The sequence below is a fragment of the Spermophilus citellus genome (genome assembly GCF_964194105.1).
Source record: "Spermophilus citellus genome assembly, chromosome: X".
Taxonomy (NCBI): domain Eukaryota; kingdom Metazoa; phylum Chordata; class Mammalia; order Rodentia; family Sciuridae; genus Spermophilus; species Spermophilus citellus.
Window position 1 is genome coordinate 115,912,127 of NC_138190.1, and position 19,061 is coordinate 115,931,187.

Sequence of the window (19,061 nt, forward strand, 5' to 3'; positions counted from 1 at the left end):
CATAAATTAAATAATTTGTGCATATACCACTGTGTTTAGTCCCTGGGGGAACAAAACAGATAATGTATGATACAGTCATTCATTGTCTGGGAGTATCTATTCCTTGTTGAAAGAAGCAATCATTTCATGAAATTATTGATGCATTTGTATAAAAAGAAATAAAAATGAAATCTAATATTAAAAGGACAGCTAAGCTAACTGAATGCATATCTTCTTTTTCTCCCCCTCTAGTGTCCCAAAATGCGCCGTCATGCTTTTGAACTCAAGATGTTAGATAAGTATAGCCATTATCTGGCTGCTGAAACTGAGCAGGAAATGGAGGAATGGTTGATAACTTTGAAAAAGATTATTCAGATCAATACTGACAGTTTAGTGCAAGAAAAAAAGGAGACAGTAGAAACAGCACAAGGTCAGAATTTTTAAATGCCCTTATCTTTAATCATGGGAATATCCTTTGTTTAGGGTGAATATGGAACTCTTAATCTTGAAGGTTGACCTGCTTCTTCATTAAAAGTGACTATAGCTGGGTGCCATGATGCATGCCTGTAATCCCAGCAGCTCAGGAGGCTGAGACAGGAAGATTGTGAGTTCAAAGCCAGCCTCAGCAAAAGCGAGGAACTAAGGAACTCAGTGAGACCCTGTCTCAAGATAAAATACAAAATAGGGCTGGAGATGTAGCTCAGTGGTCCGTCCAATTCCCCTGAGTTCAAGCCAAGGTACTAAAAAAAAAAGTGACTATAGAAGTTGATAGACTTTTTAAAGAGTTGTTGTTGCATGGACTCTGACACATGAAATATAACCAGACTAAAAAGGATTAAAAATTCATGGCAGATTTTCAAAAGTCCATTAAAGTTTTCCCTATGCTTTCATAATCAAAATTCTTCGCAATAAATTTAGTAGGAGAGGATGGGGTAGGAGAGATAGGATACTTCTCTTAGGTGATTAGTAATGGTCTGTATGGTTTAGAACATCTGCTTTTAATGAATTTGCAGATGATGAAACTAGCAGCCAAGGAAAAGCTGAGAACATCATGGCCAGTTTGGAAAGAAGCATGCATCCGGAACTGATGAAGGTATATCTTCCTTATGGCAACTTGCCTTCAACTGAGACAATACAGGATTAGCTATTAAAGTTTTAAACTGGATTCCATTTGGCAATGTCGTTTCCAAGTTAAAAACCACAGCAAATTGGTGAAACAGGTAGCAATTGTCAAAGAAAGTTATATTGCTAAAGATGGCCTTATAAGTGTCAAGTGGACAGTTTGGAAAATCTTATTATTATTTTTTTTTCTAGACATCAGGAAGGAGTTCCAGCTTTTTGTGACTCTACTCATTTTTAAAGAACATTTTCCAAGTTTCTTTTAAAAAATCTTATTTTTAAATATTTTTTATTTTTTAGTTGTAGTTGGACCCAATACCTTTATTTTACTTATTTATTTTTATGTGGTGCTGAGGATCGAACCCAGTGCCTTGCACATGCTAAGTGAGCACTCTACCACTGAGTCACAACTCCAACCCCCTTCAATCATTTTATATACTGTGTGGCACTGTGTGTGATACATTCAATTCCATTACTATATGTCATTCCTAAAATATTCTTCTTTCAAGGGGTTAATGATGTACATCATACACATGATATTTAATCTGATAAATTATGTGTATTCATTACATGTGAAAATTATATATTCTTTATAGGTAAATATGTATGTCTATGAATAATTTCATTAGATAAAGACTTTGTTAACATCTTTTTTTGGGGGGTAATCTGGGATTGAACCCAGGGGTGCTTAACCACTGAACCTCATCCCTAGCCCCTTTTTATTTTTTTGTTTTGAGACAGGGTCTCACTAAGTTGCTTAGGACCTTGCTAAATGCTGAGTCTGGCCTGGAACTTGTGATCCTCCTACCTCAACCTCCTGAGTTGCTGGGATTATAGGCATGTGTGCCACTGTGCCTAGCTTAACCCATCATGTTATTAATTTTTAATTTTTTTCTCCCTTTGGGAATTTGAAATGGACTAGTTTTAAATTATAGAGTTGATTATCATACATACAAACACACACTCACACATTTCACACACACACACACACACACACACACATACACACTTTTCTCTGTGGACTTTCTATATAATACAACAGAAAGTTAGGTTGTGCTTGGTGGCACACACCTGTAATCGGAGGATCACTTGATCAAGACCAGCCTAGGCAATTCAGAGAACCTTTCTCAAAATAAAAATAAAAAACAAAACAAGAAAACACACACACAAGAAAAGAAAAAACAAAGGGCTGAGGCTGTAGCTCAGGGTAAAGCACCCCTGTGTTCACCACCTAGTATCATTAATATTATTAATAATAATAATAACAACAACAATAATAATAATAAATAATGAAAAAAGAAGAAAGTAAGAAAGCTAGGACTCATTTATACATTTAAATGCTTGTCAACCCTATGTGTATTTTGTACTCATTCCTCTTCCTCAATTGCTGATTCAAACAATTTTAGAAGTTTCTTTTTTTTTTTTAAAGAGAGAGTGAGAGAGGGAGAGAGAGAAAGAGAGAGAGAGAGAATTTTAATATTTATTTTTTAGTTATTGGCGGACACAACATCTTTGTTTGTATGTGGTGCTGAGAATCGAACCCGGGCTGCACGCATGCCAGGCGAGCGCGCTACCACTTGAGCCACATCCCCAGCCCCTAGAAGTTTCTTTTATGGCAATTTAAATCTACTCTTAAACTTCAAAACTGTTTCTCAAAAGTCTAGGAGTATACTCAGGATCCCTTGACCTTAGCTTTCTGTGGTTCTGTAGATTATAATTGTGTCCTCTCGCAAGTTTTGTCATCCTAGACTGTACAGTCCATTATGTTTGCTAACGTGATGCAATCAGAATTGTATATAATATTTCATAGTTAACATTGTGGATATGTAAAATATTGTGATTTCTCATTTGTTTCTCTTATGCATTCAAAGTCTCTTGGATTTCTTTTTATGTGAATTATGGGATGAACCATATTATTGGTATTATGGAGAAGCTCATAGAAAGTAAAAGAAGCAGATCTGTAGCTAAGTGTGGGTCATAGTGATGGTGATACATCTCTTCCTAGCTAAGCAATCATACTTTATTCATATTAATTAAATGGAAAGTAAGAATGGAATATTTTTGAGCTGTATCAGTACTATTTTGAAGGACATGAACTAATATTACATGCATATTTTTAAATTTTAGTATGGAAGAGAAACAGAACAGCTAAACAAACTCAGTAGAGGAGATGGAAGACAGAATCTCTTTTCTTTTGATTCGGAGGTTCAGGTATTATTGATACATTTCTTGAGTCCCAGAATTGTTGCTTATAAATAACATCTGTAAAGTGGTTAAATCATTGCCTTTTTTTTTTCGCCAGTGGTGACTATAGATTGTTTTATATTTGTCTTGTTCCCTTTGAACTTGTAGCTTAAAACTGACTCCTAGCTCAAGAGGACTGTCACATATTGCAAATGTATATATATATATATATTTCTCAATTTCCAAATTCTTTTCACATTACCTTATTCCTTAACATGGATAAATCAATAACCATTAAAAGATTATTTCAGAGCTCTTTTAACTCATTAAGTAGAATTGTGATCTTGTGACAGTGAATACCTACAGTATAGAGAATACCGAATCAAATGACAATTGATTTTCACATTTGATGTGGACACATTAAATTGGGGTATTTTCATGTCTGGCTTAATCGAATTTTAAGTAGTTGGTGAAGCATGACAGTGCAGGTTATGTGTATTTTAACCTCATTTATTAGAATTAGGAAATTTTTGGAGTAAGATATTTATATTTGGCCTGAGATTGTAGCTCAGTGGTAGAGCACTTGCCTAGCACATGCGAAGCACTGGGTTGATCCTCAGCACTACATAAAAATGAAATAAATAAAATAAAGGCATCGTGTCCACCTACAAATAAAAATATATTAAAATATTTATATTCATCAGATATAAATATTTAATTACATGATATTTTCTAATTAAATCTTTGATTTGTTTAAATGGACAAAGTCTACATTATATAAGTGTTATGAATGGTGTTTGTAGTAAAAAATATTTCATGAGAATATGAAATTATTTGGGGTGAATGTTCTTGGTTTTCTTTTGTACTTTTCTTTTTTTTTAAATATTTTTTAAATTGTAGATGAACACACGATATCTTTATTTTTATGCAGTGCTGAGGATCGAACCCAGCGTCTCACACATGTGAGGCAGATGCTTTACCACTGAGCAATAGATCCAGCCCCTCTTTTCTTTTTTTTTTAATATTTCTTTAGTTGTAGTTTGACACAATATTTTTATTTATTTTTATGTGATGCTGAGGATCGAACCCAGTGTGTCTCAGATGTGAGGCAGGCGCTCTACCAATGAGCTACAGCCCCAGGCCCTCTTTTGTAGTTTTCTATAGGATATTTTTAATTAGTTTGATTTTGTTTGAAATAGAAAAGTAGTATATAAGCATTAATGTTTTTCTCAGTGAAAATATAACATGAAAATATAAAACAGTTTGGGGAAAAATGATATTATTGTTGCTTCATATAGTTTTCTTTTTTTTTTTTTTTTTTTTTTTAAATATATTTTAATTGTCAATGGACTTTATTTTTTTTTTTTAAAGAGAGAGCGAGGAGAGAGAGAGAGAGAGAGAGAGAGAGAGAGAGAGAGAGAGAATTTTTAATATTTATTTTTTAGTTCTCGGCAGACACAACATCTTTGTATGTAGTGCTGTATGTGGTGCTGAGGATCGAACCCGGGCCGCACGCATGCCAGTTGAGCGCGCTACCGCTTGAGCCACATCCCCAGCCCCTTCATATAGTTTTCTAATTAAAGTCTTTTTATTTGGTTTGAAATGGAAAAATGTTTAGTTTATAAATAAAGCAAACAGTTTTCTTTAATAAAAATACTACATGAAAAAGTTAACTTGAGGTAAATTGATTTTTTAAAAAATATATTTTATTTTCCCTTTTCCACCTATTATATTGCTTTAGTGTTAATTACCTAATTTTTTGAAAGTAAGAGTATACCAGGGCTTAGGAATATCATTTCTAAGATATTCATTCAGAAATGTACTTGTCCTAAGAATATCTGAGCCTTTGATTTCTCCTCAGTGATTGGGCTCTAATTGGACATGTCAGGCTCTGTCTTTGTATACAAAGGAGGCAATTGACTGTGGTTGAAACTAAATCTTGTATCTTTGAAAATTTGTGGTGTAGTGTTTTTGTGGTCTTGAAACCAAACTGATTTTATGTTTCGGTTGTTTATCAGTGAGCCATAGTGAGAGAAAAATTCACAATTATGATGGGGCTTCAAGCAAAAAAAAATTGAATTTAATGTTGATTATAGAAGGCAGTCTTGCCACAGAGTAACCCATGTGGTTGTATGTGTCAAGTACCTTTTCTAAGTGAAGTGCCATCCCATAATTTCAGCCTTCTCTCTTAGCCATAATTCAGCACGGAGAGACACATTTTTTTAACTAGTAATCTTAGAGAATCAAGAAATGCTGGCTGATTGAAGGTGGTGGCTCAAACTTTGAACTATCAGGGAAGGCCATATGTCTCAACATTTGCAGTCACAGGCTTCAGAAAGGAAAGGATTTGGGGGCTGGGACACTTTGGTCCAGTTTCTCCTCACATTCCACTGTCTGAGTAAGACAGAAAGGAGAGCAGATAAATGGGCGGAAATTAGAATTGATCTCCATGGCAATGACTTGCCTCCGCTGGTTCCACAGATAAGTTTCAAGAGGGAGCTGTCTAGCCCCACACATTTGTATTCCTTTTGTAGATAAATAGGCCCAGGAGGAAAAAAAAATCACACTTTCAGGTATAAACATTATATATTAGGTCTTTTAAGGTGGATTTTGATGGTGATCCAAGTTAGGTTAGAATAGTTATAATTATCCAAGATTCTTTAGGCACAATGCCCATTTTGGCTTGGATTACTTGAGTAATTGAGAAAAATTCGTATGTTTCTTGGCTTGAGGTTTTTTGTACTGGCAACATACCCTGCTCAAATTCACGCAGTCATTTCCTGCCTACCATATATATCTATAGCCTTACTGAAAGTATAGTAAATTATCCCACAATCTGTACCTTTTTTCTCATTTGTGAATAAGATATAAATCAGTTCATTCAGAATGGACAGATGAACTTAAATTGACTGAGCCTTAAGAGCTGAGAAGTTTCTAGGAGTTTCCTTAAGGAGGGACAGATTCATCCCCTACTGAGAGGAGATCCTTGACTCCTGATATCTTTTATTTTAAACTTGTGTATATTTTGAAATACCAATAATTAAAAAAAGTATTTCAGTTTGGCAAGCCAGGGTATATCTCCCAACTCTGTTAGAAGCTGAGCTCAGTGTTTATCATTTTCCTAAGCAGACGCCTCTCTCACTGTTAATCATTTGAACATAGGTGGTCTTTGGGGTTCCAGCCCTGTCTGCCTCTCACCCTACATGCCACCAACTCTCAAATCCAGACTTTCAACCCAGACCTTTCTTAGTTTTCTAGCCACCTACTAATTTCACCTCAAACCTAATATATCCCCAATAGAACTCATCAGTATCCACTCACCTTCCCCCAAATCTGCCTTTGATTTGTATTTCACAACAAAGTTCATGACATCTATCTCTACCTAATCCCCTAGGTTAGTGACCATTATATTATTCTTATTGCCTCCCATATCCATTCCTATAATTTTTGCCTCCTGCTGAGCTCATAAAAGAAAGAAAATTTCTACCATCCTAGAACACATATGGAGAAGGTGAATTAACAACTATATAAATAAAAAATAATATTAGATAAATCAGAGAGAGCATAGACTTTGAGGGAGTGTGCAATTTTCTGTAGGGCATTAGGGAAACTCTCTGGAAGTGTCAATTGATCGGAGACTTGGAAGACATGAGGGAATAAGCCATGCAGCTATCTTCGGGGAGAAGGTTCCTTACAGAACAACAATGCAAGGGCCCTGGGTATGAGTGAGCTTGGTGTTCTGGAAAAATAACCAAGGAGGTCAATGTGATTAAAACAAAGTGTGGAGTGCAAAATGATAGGAGAGTATGTCAGAAGTGTGAGAGGAGACTTGTTCATTGCCTTAGATGAGAATCTCATCATCTACCTCTAGGATTTCTCCATCAGTATTTGAACTTTAGTGTAAGACCTTCACTTAGTCTTGTTGAATGAAAAAAAAAATTAAAGATTCAAATAAAGAATTGTTGGATTATGCCACTTTTGCTATTTAATCTGAATCCATATCAGTCTATATTTATATGAAACCCATCCTTTTAAAAAATTATTCATACTACCTGTTTTGTAGAGGTTGGACTTCTCAGGAATTGAACCTGACATAAAGCCATTTGAAGAAAAGTGTAACAAGCGTTTCCTGGTAAATTGCCATGATTTAACTTTCAATATCTTGGGTCAAATTGGAGACAACACAAAAGGACCACCCACAAATGTATGTATGACTTTTCCTTTTATTTCCCTTTCGGTAGTAGAGTGCTTGCCTAGCATGTGTGGAACACTGGGTTTGATCCTCAGCACCACATAAAAATAAACAAATAAAATAATTATGTCCATTTACAACTAAAAAATAAAAAAAGAAATGTCCATTTTTTTGTAACTGAGAACTAATTTACTGGATGAAAATTTCATTACTATACATTATGAGAAATTTGACATGTAAGAATTTTATATATCTCTTTCTTTTCCCAAAGTATGGATATATTCTTGAGAGGATTCATGAAACTCTTACCTACTCAGAAGAACAGATAGAGAAAGCTCTTGACTTTTTAGAGAGCCAAACCCCAGATCCTGCACCATCCTCAAATTTGGGAATTCTATTAGGAAATAGAATTTCTTCTGTGAAATTGGTTTAGAGAAATGAATAAGTATCTCCAAAGCCATGGAATACAGATGCTGTGCAGCCTGCCAGGCTCACTTACTAGTCTATAGAACAAGATTGATTTTGGTCTGCAGAGAAAATTCTAATTAATAGGTGTTATGGATCATTTGTGTTGTTCAGAAATACTTGAAACTAAAAATAAAATCTTGAAAGAGACTGTTTTATGTTCATCTTTATTTTTGGTTTCTAGTTCTAAAAATATGTCAAGAGTGATGATTGATTATCTTACAAAGTGGCTGAAATGTACCAGAACACTTTTCTGTGTGTAAAGAGTTAATTTTTATGCCATCTGGCATGAAATTCCTCTTTGTGACCAGCTTTCAAATGCCATCTGTAGAGAGGAATCATGTCTTCCAAAACTGCTGATGGGGCAAAGCTTTAGTCGAGTAATTTGATGTTGACTGATACTAGCTCCTATGAAATGTATAGTCCAGTAAGTTGTAACAGAAGGGAAGATTTATTTCTACTCTATAATATCAGCATTATTTTGGAGGTAGTTTAATTAAATGTGTAGAAAATTAAATTTTATTCATGGAATAAGTTTTTTAGAATGTAGCTTTTGATTTTTACTCATCTTTTTTTTTTTCAAATTCATAACTTGTGGAATTATTTATACCCCACAAAAGTTAAAATTTGACAAAACCTGTTATTTTAGAATGCTTTTTATGAAGGTAAGCCATAAGGCAATTTTAGCTAAATGTTGATCTCAGAAAGGAACTGTTATCCAAGAAACTGGAGGAATAAAATGTTATCTTATAATTTATGTCTCTCCCCCAACTCTACTCCCCTAACTTTATTCCCCCCAAAAGTCTTAATTTTAAAATGTAACTGTTTCTGTTCCCAGGTCGAGCCCTTTTTTATCAATCTTGCCTTATTTGATGTAAAGAACAATTGTAAGATTTCAGCTGACTTTCACATAGATCTCAACCCTCCATCTGTCCGTGAAATGCTATGGGGCACTTCAGCCCAACTGGCCAGTGATGGCAACCCAAAGGGCTCTTCACCAGAGTCTTTCATTCATGGAATTGCTGAGTCTCAGTTACGCTACATAAAGCAGGTAAAGAGTGATCTTTAGCCTTGGTAGCACTTTCAGAGCAAGAAACAAATATTACTGCATTATTTCGTGGTTTCAGACCAATGTTTGTTTTTATGGCATTGTATCTTTTATAACATCTTATTTTTCTGGTGACTGGGGGAAAATGGAAAACAGTGGACTTGTTAATAACAGTTTGGCAAAGTCATATTATCAGTGGAACCATGATATGAGACTCAAAGTATTTTGTGAGATAGAATGCAAATATAGACAGACATACGCACGCACACACACACACACACACACACGCGCACACACACACACTCCTGAACAAGACAATTTTTTTTTGAGAAATTGACCCTGAATTAGCTGTCCTATTCCTACTTCTTTATCCATTAATGAGTAGGTAGCTTTAATAGAGCATAAAATCTCTTTATACAGGGACTCTGCTTGAAAAGCAGTGGGAGGGAACTGGAATGTCACAGCTGTAATGATCTTCTCTTGTGTTCTGTCTGGAGTAAAGAATCCCTTTCAGAAAGAACCTAGCAGTTCTTTGGCATTCTGACCTCTGACCAGACAGGAGGCCACAGAATTTAGTTGGAGCAGAATGGACAGTCTGCCCTCTAGACTTTTGGAGCTGAAAGGAAATGAGATCATGGCATTGAAGTAAAGTGGGAAGAGGTATATGAACAAAAGCTGCTCACATCCTAAGGAGATTGATTTTTCCCAAAATAAAATGTTCTTTTTTTTCCTGATTATAAAAATAAATACATTCTTACATGGAAATTCAAGCAATACAAGGAATATAAAGAAAGTAAAAATTAGCACCCATCGAGATAGTAACTATTAACATTTTAGTAAATGTCTTTCCAGACATCTTTGTTGTATTTTTATAAATACATACATATTGTATATACTCTTATAAAAATTGCATCATATTTAGGCTGTTTTATATTTACTGTATTCACTTAATGTCATGTTTGTTATCCTATATCCATATTTATAGATTAGTCACATTCATTTTAAAGGCTAACCTAGTATTCCTTTGATTTAGCTAGTTAGGATATTTCTAATTTTTTGGTATTAGAATGCAGCATTGAACATCTTTGTGCATACATCTTAATTCATTTGTTGAATCCCTACCCCCCTGGTACCAGGGATTTAGGGGCGCTTAACCACTGAGCAACAGCCCCAGCCTTTTTTTCCCCATTTTCTTAAAATTTATTTTTTAGGTGTAGATGGACACAGCACAATACTTTTTTTTAATTTTTATGTGGTGCTGAGGATCAAACCCAGGCCCTGCCCATGCTAGGCGAGCGCTCTACTGCTGAGCCACAATCCCAGCCCCTTTTTTCCCAAGTTTTTTAAAAATATTTTTTTAGTTATACATGGGTACAATATCTCGCTGAGTTGCTTAGGGTGTTGCTAAATTGCTGAGGCTTGCTTTGAATTTGCAATCCACCTGCCTCAGTTTCCTAAGATGCTGAGATTACAGATGTGTCACTATATCCAGCTGTTGAATTGTCTCTTTAGAAAATGTTTCAAGCATTGGGATTTTCAGGATTAAAGATTATGCTTTTTGCTATAGGTTACCAAATTGTTTCTAGTTTTCTTTACATGTGCTATGGGGCTATGGATCTGTGGTAGCTTTCCTTCAAATTGTTTCCCTGATGACCCCTAAGTTTGTTCCTCAGACCATTTGTTGCCATCCATATAAGCACTGTACTACAATGGAAGTTATTTCTAATGCAAAAATTGAGCCATTATAGTATTATAAGTATTTAGGAATCTGCTATTGAATTATATGTTCAAAATTTCCTGCATGATACCATTAAGTCTTTTAAAGCTGATGATAAATTTACTGTATTTTTTGAACATACTCAGCTATATATTTATTACAAGAAGTTTAATTTGTGGCTCAGATGTCATCCAACTTGCAGCCTAGGTCAGGAAGAAAAGTAACATTTTGTTGTTGTTTGAGATGGGGACTCAGTGTGTTGCCCAGGCTGGTCGTTTTTTTTGCCCCCCCCCCCCCAGTCTTGAATTCCTGGGCTTAAGCAGTCTTTCTACCTCAGCCTCCCAAGTAATTGGAAGTATAGGCATTGTCACTTCACCCAGCCTCAACATTTTCCTCATATTTTTGTGGTGCCAGCCTTTTCCATCAGTGTCTCATATAATCAAAACAGTCTCATAAAATGATTGCTATTTTACAGATGAGGAGACCAAAACTCAGTAAGGTTAAATAAGCTGCCCACCATTATATAGCTAGCACTGGTGAACTTAGGATTGGAACCTAGATCTGTTTGGAAAAACTCAGTCAATAATATTTATTGGACAGAATGTAATTAAATGCTCAAATACATAATACCATTACATGCCCTGCCATGACCTTGGGGCTGTTTAGTGTGCGGGGGTGGGGTGGGGGAGCTGGGGTAGGAGGATCTGATCTGTTCTCTAGAAGGAGGGGCTAGTGAAGTGGGGAACATATCCCTGTTTCTTTGATGGGAAAATAGGGCTGGGCCAGAGGCTTTGTCCTACGGAGCCAGACTTTCAACCCATGTGGGATTCCTGAGCTTTCTCTGGCTACGTTCTGTGTTCTGAGGACAGGGGAAGGTAGAAACTAATAAAAGGAAAGGCAAAAACTGTCCCCAGAGAGTGCCCCCACAACATTGGAGTCCCTGGTCCATTGAAAAGTGTACATCCTTATGGCTCAGTATCCTTATCTATAAAATGGAGGTAATGCTAATGCCTGCCTCCAAGGGCTGATGCAATGCTCAGATAAGGTGTGCTGCCCTCAGAAAGTGCTTAGTGCTTGACAGTACAACGTGGCTGCTAGGAGTAGCAGTAACAGCAAAAGCAATTGGCATGCTTTTATCAATTTTCAAACCTCTTAAAATGATAATATTTGTTTCTGGCATCAGTATGGGAAAATGCCTAGACTACCAGGAATGGGGAACAATAGGTGTTTAGTAAATGTCAGCTATAGCAATAATGAGTGTTACTATTTTAATTCAGCCTCATCATGTGCAATGTACAATGCATGCAGGTGAGAGGCAGTACAGCATGGGTTGTAGTCCACACCCACCTACTTCATAAAGTTCTCTGATCCTCTATTTTTTCATGCATAAAACATGTATATTGTAATGCCTGCATTCAAAGATTTTTACGAAGACTGAATGAGACAGCACAAAAAAAAAATCTAGCACCATTATGTGGAAATTAACTTTAGATTTGCTTAGCTGGATGTAGTGGCACCTGCCTGTAGCCTCAGCTCCTTGGGAGATCAAGGCAGGAGGATCACTTGAGCCCAGGGTTCGGGCCAGCTTGAGCAACATAGTGATACTGACCTCTCTTAAAAGGAAAGTAAATTACCTTCAAGGTATACTGCTCAGCATACCTTCTGCAGGGGCAGCTCAGGCAATCTGGCAGCTCCGGCTTACAGCTCGAGCAGCATGTTGCTGGCAGTACCAGAAGCCAAGTTCTGTGACCTTGACACACTTTGTTGGGCTACCCTAGTAATACCAGGCACCTAATGTACATTATTTTATTTAATCCATATGAAAAGTTTATGAAATCACTATTATTTTCATCATTCCCATTTCACAGACAAGAAACCTGAGACTTAAAAAAGATGTATTACTTCAGCCTATAAATGTTGAAGCCAGAATTTGAAACCAAGAAATTTGACTTTTGAGCAAATTTTAACCACTTTATTCCATTCTTGCTGCTTGAAAATTTTAAGCTGAATCAGCCATTACCTAGGCTGGTTCCTCCTCTTTAGAGGAATTGTTATCCTTTTACTCTCAATTTTCTATTCTGCCATGTCTACCTCAGAGGCTGCTAGAACAAATGAGATAATGTGTCTGAAATGCTTTTAAAACTGGAAAGCTCTTTATTAGCAAAGTTGGTAATATACCAAATAGAAAAAATAAAACTTTGTAGAGACCCAGTGATGGATTTTTTCCACTCAAATTCATTTGTGTGATGTTCTACATAACCAACTAATAACACTATTTAGAGGGTTTTTTATTGAAAGGAGCCAAACTAGACAGGGGATTACATAGCTGTTCCACATGCATTCAGTGAAAACATGCAACTTTAGTTGCATCTGCACTAGTAACCTTAAATAAAATGTACAGGGACAAAACAAGTTTTGTATCTTGTTTTCTCCTTTTACATTGAAATCACCAGAGTTTTTCAATTGTAACAAAGGAATGTTTTCTGCAGGGTGGTTTAGTTTTATATTAGGCAGAGCAGCAAAGTATTTTCTACCTTCTAAGCTGCAGTTCACATGAATTAAGTGTGAACTAATTGTTCTGGAGCTACATGCAGTGACATTTAAAAGTGCATGTCTAGTTCCACTTGAAAAATACACATTATTTGAGCACAATACTAGTTAAGCCAATTAATTCACATCATATTTATTAGATCTAAGAATTCATCTTGCAAACACAGCCAAGTATAAGCAGCTAGGCAGTGATAGTGACATCTATACTTTAGGACTTAATACATGTGAAGTTGGCAACAAAATATAAACTTCATTTTGAAAAAAACATTGAGAACTTTAAAATCTGTACAAAAAGAAGTGCTACCTATTTCTGGAATTCTGGACATGATCCTATGTTGAATTTCAACATCCTATACTAAACACACTACTTGGACTTATTCACCAAACAGCCATAAATATAATGTTACATAAAAGTCTTAACGGCAGTAATTTTTTTTCAGGGAATTTTCTCAGTGACGAATCCACATCCTGAAATTTTTCTAGTTGCGAGAGTCGAAAAGGTGCTGCAGGGAAACATTACACACTGTGCAGAACCCTACATCAAAAATTCAGATCCAGTAAAGGTATTTATAAAGATCACTTATGAACATTGTAGCTTAATGTAGAATTTACCTTTTAATGCTATTTTAAACGACCTTATCATTGACCCCTCTAGAAGGAAAATCATCTTCTCCGAGAATGCTATGTATTCTGAAAATATTTTATACTATGTGAATATGTATGGTAAAGGTTGAACATGCACCCTCTTTATTATTTATGTTCTGTTAACATGACAATCTGGTTTCTGCTTGCTTATCAAAAGAAGAGCTACAGGCTCTTAGACCACATCTGCTAAGTGACATGGTATCTTTGGTAATAGCCACTTTTTCCTTACTTGCGGATTTACAGATAGCCCTTGGAGGTCAGAGCTGGGAGAGAAAAAAAGACCTAATCCTGTTGTGCCCCAATGCCAGTTCATACCCAGATTCACGCCTGTCTGTGATGCAATGAGAACAGATGGAGGTTTTGTGAGGTTCCACATATTTAACAAAGGAATGTCCTTTATTTTGAAATCTTTGCCCTTCTTATTTTTTCAGTATTATGCATTTCTTTCATGATGTATTAGCATATGAAGCCACAGGTAGTTTTTTTAATATGTTTTAGTTGTAGATGGACACAATACCTTTATTTTATTTATTTTTATGTGGCGCTGAAGATCAAACCTAGTGCCTCACACATGCTAGGCAAGTGCTCTACCACTGAGCCATAATTCCAGCCTGACAGGGACTTTTTTACTGTTTGTTTTGCTAAATGTCTTTAAGTGACCACAGTAAAGGTGGCAACTTGATATATCATTATCCATGACATCCAAATGTTTAGAAGTCATCAATCTAATCCCATCCTCTCATAAATGAGAAAACTGAGGCCTAGCTGGGAAAGGGTTTATGGTTGAGTTCATTAGTAGCACTACAGCTACTGTATATTGAGCAATCATCAATTTATTGTAAGGCATTTGATGTGTATCCAGATAACTATTTGGAGGATCCTGAGGAGATATGTAACTAATTCATGAAAAAAGTCTTGATACTATAGATAAAGACTAGCATTCTAGGATAAGCATCTTGCTAGCAATTTACAGTCTGTTTAGGCTTTACAGACAGTTTATCTCCTATGTCATCTCCCGTTGCCTGACCAAACAGCGACTTCTGCCCATGCTAGACTAATTGCATTGACTCTTGGTCACTTGTGCCTTATCTTGGGAGTAGAAAGGTCAACTGTATCCAGAACAAATTACTCCCAAGAATGATGAGTATCTGCCTCCTGTGTGAAAGGAAATACACGTTAAAACTGCTTACAAGTTTGCCAGTAGATTCTTTGGTGCAAATTGTACCCTATATCTGTTTTGTTGATTTTCTGATATAGTGACTAAAACCATTGAGGAGAAAACATAAAACCTTTTATTCTAGTTTTTTTTTTGTTTTATTTTTCCCCTGCATTTTTATTGGCACATGGTAGTTGTACATACTGACAGGATTTATAATTACATGCACACAATACACAATATAACAATATAATTTGTCCAATATCACTCCCCAGTACTTTACCCTCTATCTCCACTTTCCACCTCTTGAAAACCTAGAAGTTTTAACACTTCAGTCTGGGAAAATGGGTTGCTGATATATGGTGTTCTTTTTTTGTGACCTTTTCTAAATTTTTGATTTTTATATTGGTAAATTGGGGAGACTATTTTTCTGGGTGAGTCCACGGCAGATTAAACAAATTCGAGCCTATCTTCTTATTTTTGACCTTAGACAGCCCAGAAGGTGCACAGGACAGCTAAGCAAGTGTGTAGCCGCCTTGGACAATACAGAATGCCCTTTGCTTGGGCTGCCAGGTTTGTATAAATTTAATTCTGACCCTTCTATTCATACTCTTCTGTGAGGGCAAGGACAAGTTTCCTTACTAGTACTCACCAGTCTGTTTTTGGCAGGCTAGTTTTATATTAGGACACTTGGGTTGTAAGACTTCTTTCTGTTGGAATTTGATGTACATCAAAGACCCTTTCTGAGACCCTCTCATTTTTTTCATATATCTTGCTTCAGGGAAATTTTCTTTGGCTTCAGTTACTGACCCAACTGATACCACTTAATTTTATTGCATTTTAAAAGAGCAGCATATTTGCTAAAATGATGGAATTTTTTCCAGAAACTAGAAATTGTAATGAATTATGTACAATATGCCATTATTTCAGAGTTGGCTAGATTTTATGATTTGGAAAAGTATCATAGAATAATTCTGGAAAACATACTAAACATTTGAAGGCAAAGAATGTAGTCATTAAGTGCAAGTGTGTAATTAATTTTTTTTTGCTCCCTGGTGACAAATGCAGCCAACCTTTTGGAGGTAGTGCAGTTGGAAGCATGCATTACCTATATCTCTTATGTTATGGTGGTTTATATTATTTTATCTAAATCTTGCAAATCTACATGCAGTGATGACTTAAAATTTGTTTTTTGTTTTTCTCCACTTTGAAGTACTAGTTCATTTGCTTGTTTGTATTACAGCCTGTGCAACTCACTGGAAGTTCTGGGGAAAGGGCACCATGTTCTGAATAATTCAATCAATTATGTTCATTGGATGCTGGGCAGTAGCATAAGAATAGGAGATTCTAAGTTATTTACTTCTTCTGTCGATATAATAATTTCATTTTGGGGAAGGTCTCAAAGTGCTTTATATGCTGGTAGATGAAAAGGTACCATGATCTTTGTTTGGTACCCTCACCAAAAATAAATAAATGAGTAAATAAATAAATAAATAAGAAGGAGAAGAAGAAAAGATAGCCAAGTTTAGGTGAATGACAGAGTAGCAGAAGTTGGCATGTGTTGGTATTCTTTTTTTTGTTTCAAACTTTTTATTTTATTTATTTATTTATTTTTAGTTGTAGTTGGACACAACACCTTTATTTTATTTATTTATTTTTTATGTGGTGCTGAGGATCGAACCCAGTGCCTCGCACATGCTAGGTGAGTGCTCTACCACTGAGCCACAACCCTAGCTCCTATGTTGATATTTTGAATGTGAAGTGTGGCTTGTAAATATAAGCATACTTAAAAAGCTCAAGCCTGAAAAGTCAATTGCTGCTGCTATTATTAACAGTTAAGTGTTAGCTCTATTCTAGGCACTCTTTGATCTAAGTGCTTAATGTTGTGTGGGTGTGTTTGTGTGTGTGTGTTTGTGTGTGTGTGTTTGTGTGTGTTTCTGTGCTGGCGATGGGACCCAGGGCATTGCACACCATAGGAAAGTACTCGCATTCTAAGCCACTACCCCAGTTCCAAATGTAGATTTTCTTAAGATGGGTGTATAGTTGTGCCCATCTTGGAGATGAAGAAACTGAGGCACACAAGTAAAATAAAAACAAGAAATCCTTGCCAAAGTTCACTAGCGTGTGGCAAAGTAGGGATCTGAACACAGGGCATCCAACTTCAGTGCCCACTCCAGACCACTATGGAATACTGCCCCCCTCTGGGCAGTAGCAGTAGCTGCCTGTGTTGTTTTGCCAGTAGAAAAATTCATTTTGAAATCATCAAAGAGACGAGATTTGATCCCAAATTCTGATGAAGAATTGTGCTGTTTCCCTTCCTGAATCATTTTGGTTGTCAGCAGTAGCAGGAATTCATTCTAAAGACTTGGCTGGTATATTTAAAAGGTGTATGATAAATCCCTGTGTAGTGCAAATCAAGGAGGTGTACTTAGAAGTTAATGCCTTTAACCAAATATTTAGAGGTTCTACCAGGGGGAATTATGGTTTTGGCTACATTTATTTTTCAGTTTGTTGGGATACATCACTTCCCATTTTAGCACTAAAATTGCTTCTTAAAAATGGTAGAAGAGGGACTGGGGTTGTAGCTCAGTGGTAGAGTGCTTGCCTAGCACATGTGAGGCCCTGGGTTCCATCCCTGGAACTGGGGGGGGGGGAACTATACATGTATATTGTAAACTATATAAATTTATATTCAAGTTCTACTTTAACTTTTCTTAACTTCAAGGTGATATGGTTTACCTTTGAAAAAATGCACACCTGTTAAATGTTGAGCTTGATGAGTGTTCACAGTGTATATGGTTGTAACCACTACTGCAACCAAGATAAAGAACATATCTATCAAGATAAAGAAAGTGTCCACATGGCCCTTTCCAGTCAATCATCCTACTGGTCATCTCAACTAATCAGTGGTTGTTCTGGGCAACCAATGATCTGATGATCGTGGGAGATGACTTTCTTCTATTCTAGGCTTTTATATAAATGGAATCATGCAGTATGTGTTTGGTTTCTTATACTCAGTGCATTTTTGAGATTTATCCATATTGTATGTATTGGAAATTCATTTTGAGTAGTAGCTGATGGTATGAATGCACTGCAATTTGCTTATCCATTCTGTTCTTGATGAATATCTGGATTATTGCCCATTTGGGACCGTACCAAATAAATCTGAAAACATTCACGTAGAATGTGGAAACATACTTAGGAGTGGAATTGCTGCAGAGAAGATGTGTGTTTAACTTTGTGAGAAAACCAATAACTTTCTATTTTATATTCCTACCCGGGCTATCTGGATTTATTGATACTTTTAGATTTTTTAGTAAATCCTTTTTATTGCTGTTTTAGACCCATTTTCAAAGACATTCAAGGCTCTCTCGATCTGGAAGGGAGATTTTCTCCTTTATATAAACAGGATAGTAGCAAGCTTTCTAATGAAGACCTTCTCAAGCTGCTTTCAGAATACAAAAAGTAAGTGTTACTGCAATAAATGAATTATCAATTTCTTAAAATGATGAATGTGAGTCATGTATTGTTAGAACTGAATTCCTAAAGAATGAAATTTGGATATAGGGTAACCAATACATTTAATCATCATAATTTAAATGCTAAAAAATTCTTTCTTTATACCTAGACCAGAAAAGACCAAATTGCAGATCATTCCTGGGCAGTTAAATATCACAGTGGAATGTGTTCCTGTGGATTTATCAAGTAAGAATGTATTGCAAATTAATTAAAGCATAATTAAAGGTTATGTTTGAATTTTAGGGTTTTTTAAAAATATTTTTTTTCCTGAGGTTTGCATGGTATATTAGTTTCCTAAGGGTACTGTAGCAAAGTATTTTAAGTTGTGTTATATAAGACAACAGAAATTTATTCTCATAAGGCTGAAATCAAGATGTTAGCAGGGCTGTGCTACCTCTGAATGCTCTAGGGAAAAATCATACCTTGAGTCTTTTTAGCTTCTGGAAGCTCCTGGCTGTCCTTAGCATTGCTTAGCTCATAGCTACAT

The 19,061-nt window shown here is 35.9% G+C and overlaps 1 protein-coding gene across 2 annotated transcripts in view; it reads left to right on the forward strand.

Moving 5' to 3' along the window:
- The window catches only part of DOCK11 (dedicator of cytokinesis 11), a 192,857-nt gene that overhangs the window by 70,662 nt on the left and 103,134 nt on the right, over window positions 1–19,061 (forward strand). For both annotated transcript variants that reach the window (XM_081276990.1, XM_081276991.1), the window contains exons 8-16: window positions 232–409; window positions 993–1,072; window positions 3,226–3,309; window positions 7,346–7,486; window positions 8,778–8,990; window positions 13,695–13,817; window positions 15,546–15,628; window positions 18,398–18,520; window positions 18,684–18,760. In XM_081276990.1, the coding sequence (XP_081133116.1) occupies window positions 232–409; window positions 993–1,072; window positions 3,226–3,309; window positions 7,346–7,486; window positions 8,778–8,990; window positions 13,695–13,817; window positions 15,546–15,628; window positions 18,398–18,520; window positions 18,684–18,760 (1,102 nt within the window). The remainder of the gene's footprint in view (window positions 1–231; window positions 410–992; window positions 1,073–3,225; window positions 3,310–7,345; window positions 7,487–8,777; window positions 8,991–13,694; window positions 13,818–15,545; window positions 15,629–18,397; window positions 18,521–18,683; window positions 18,761–19,061) is intronic.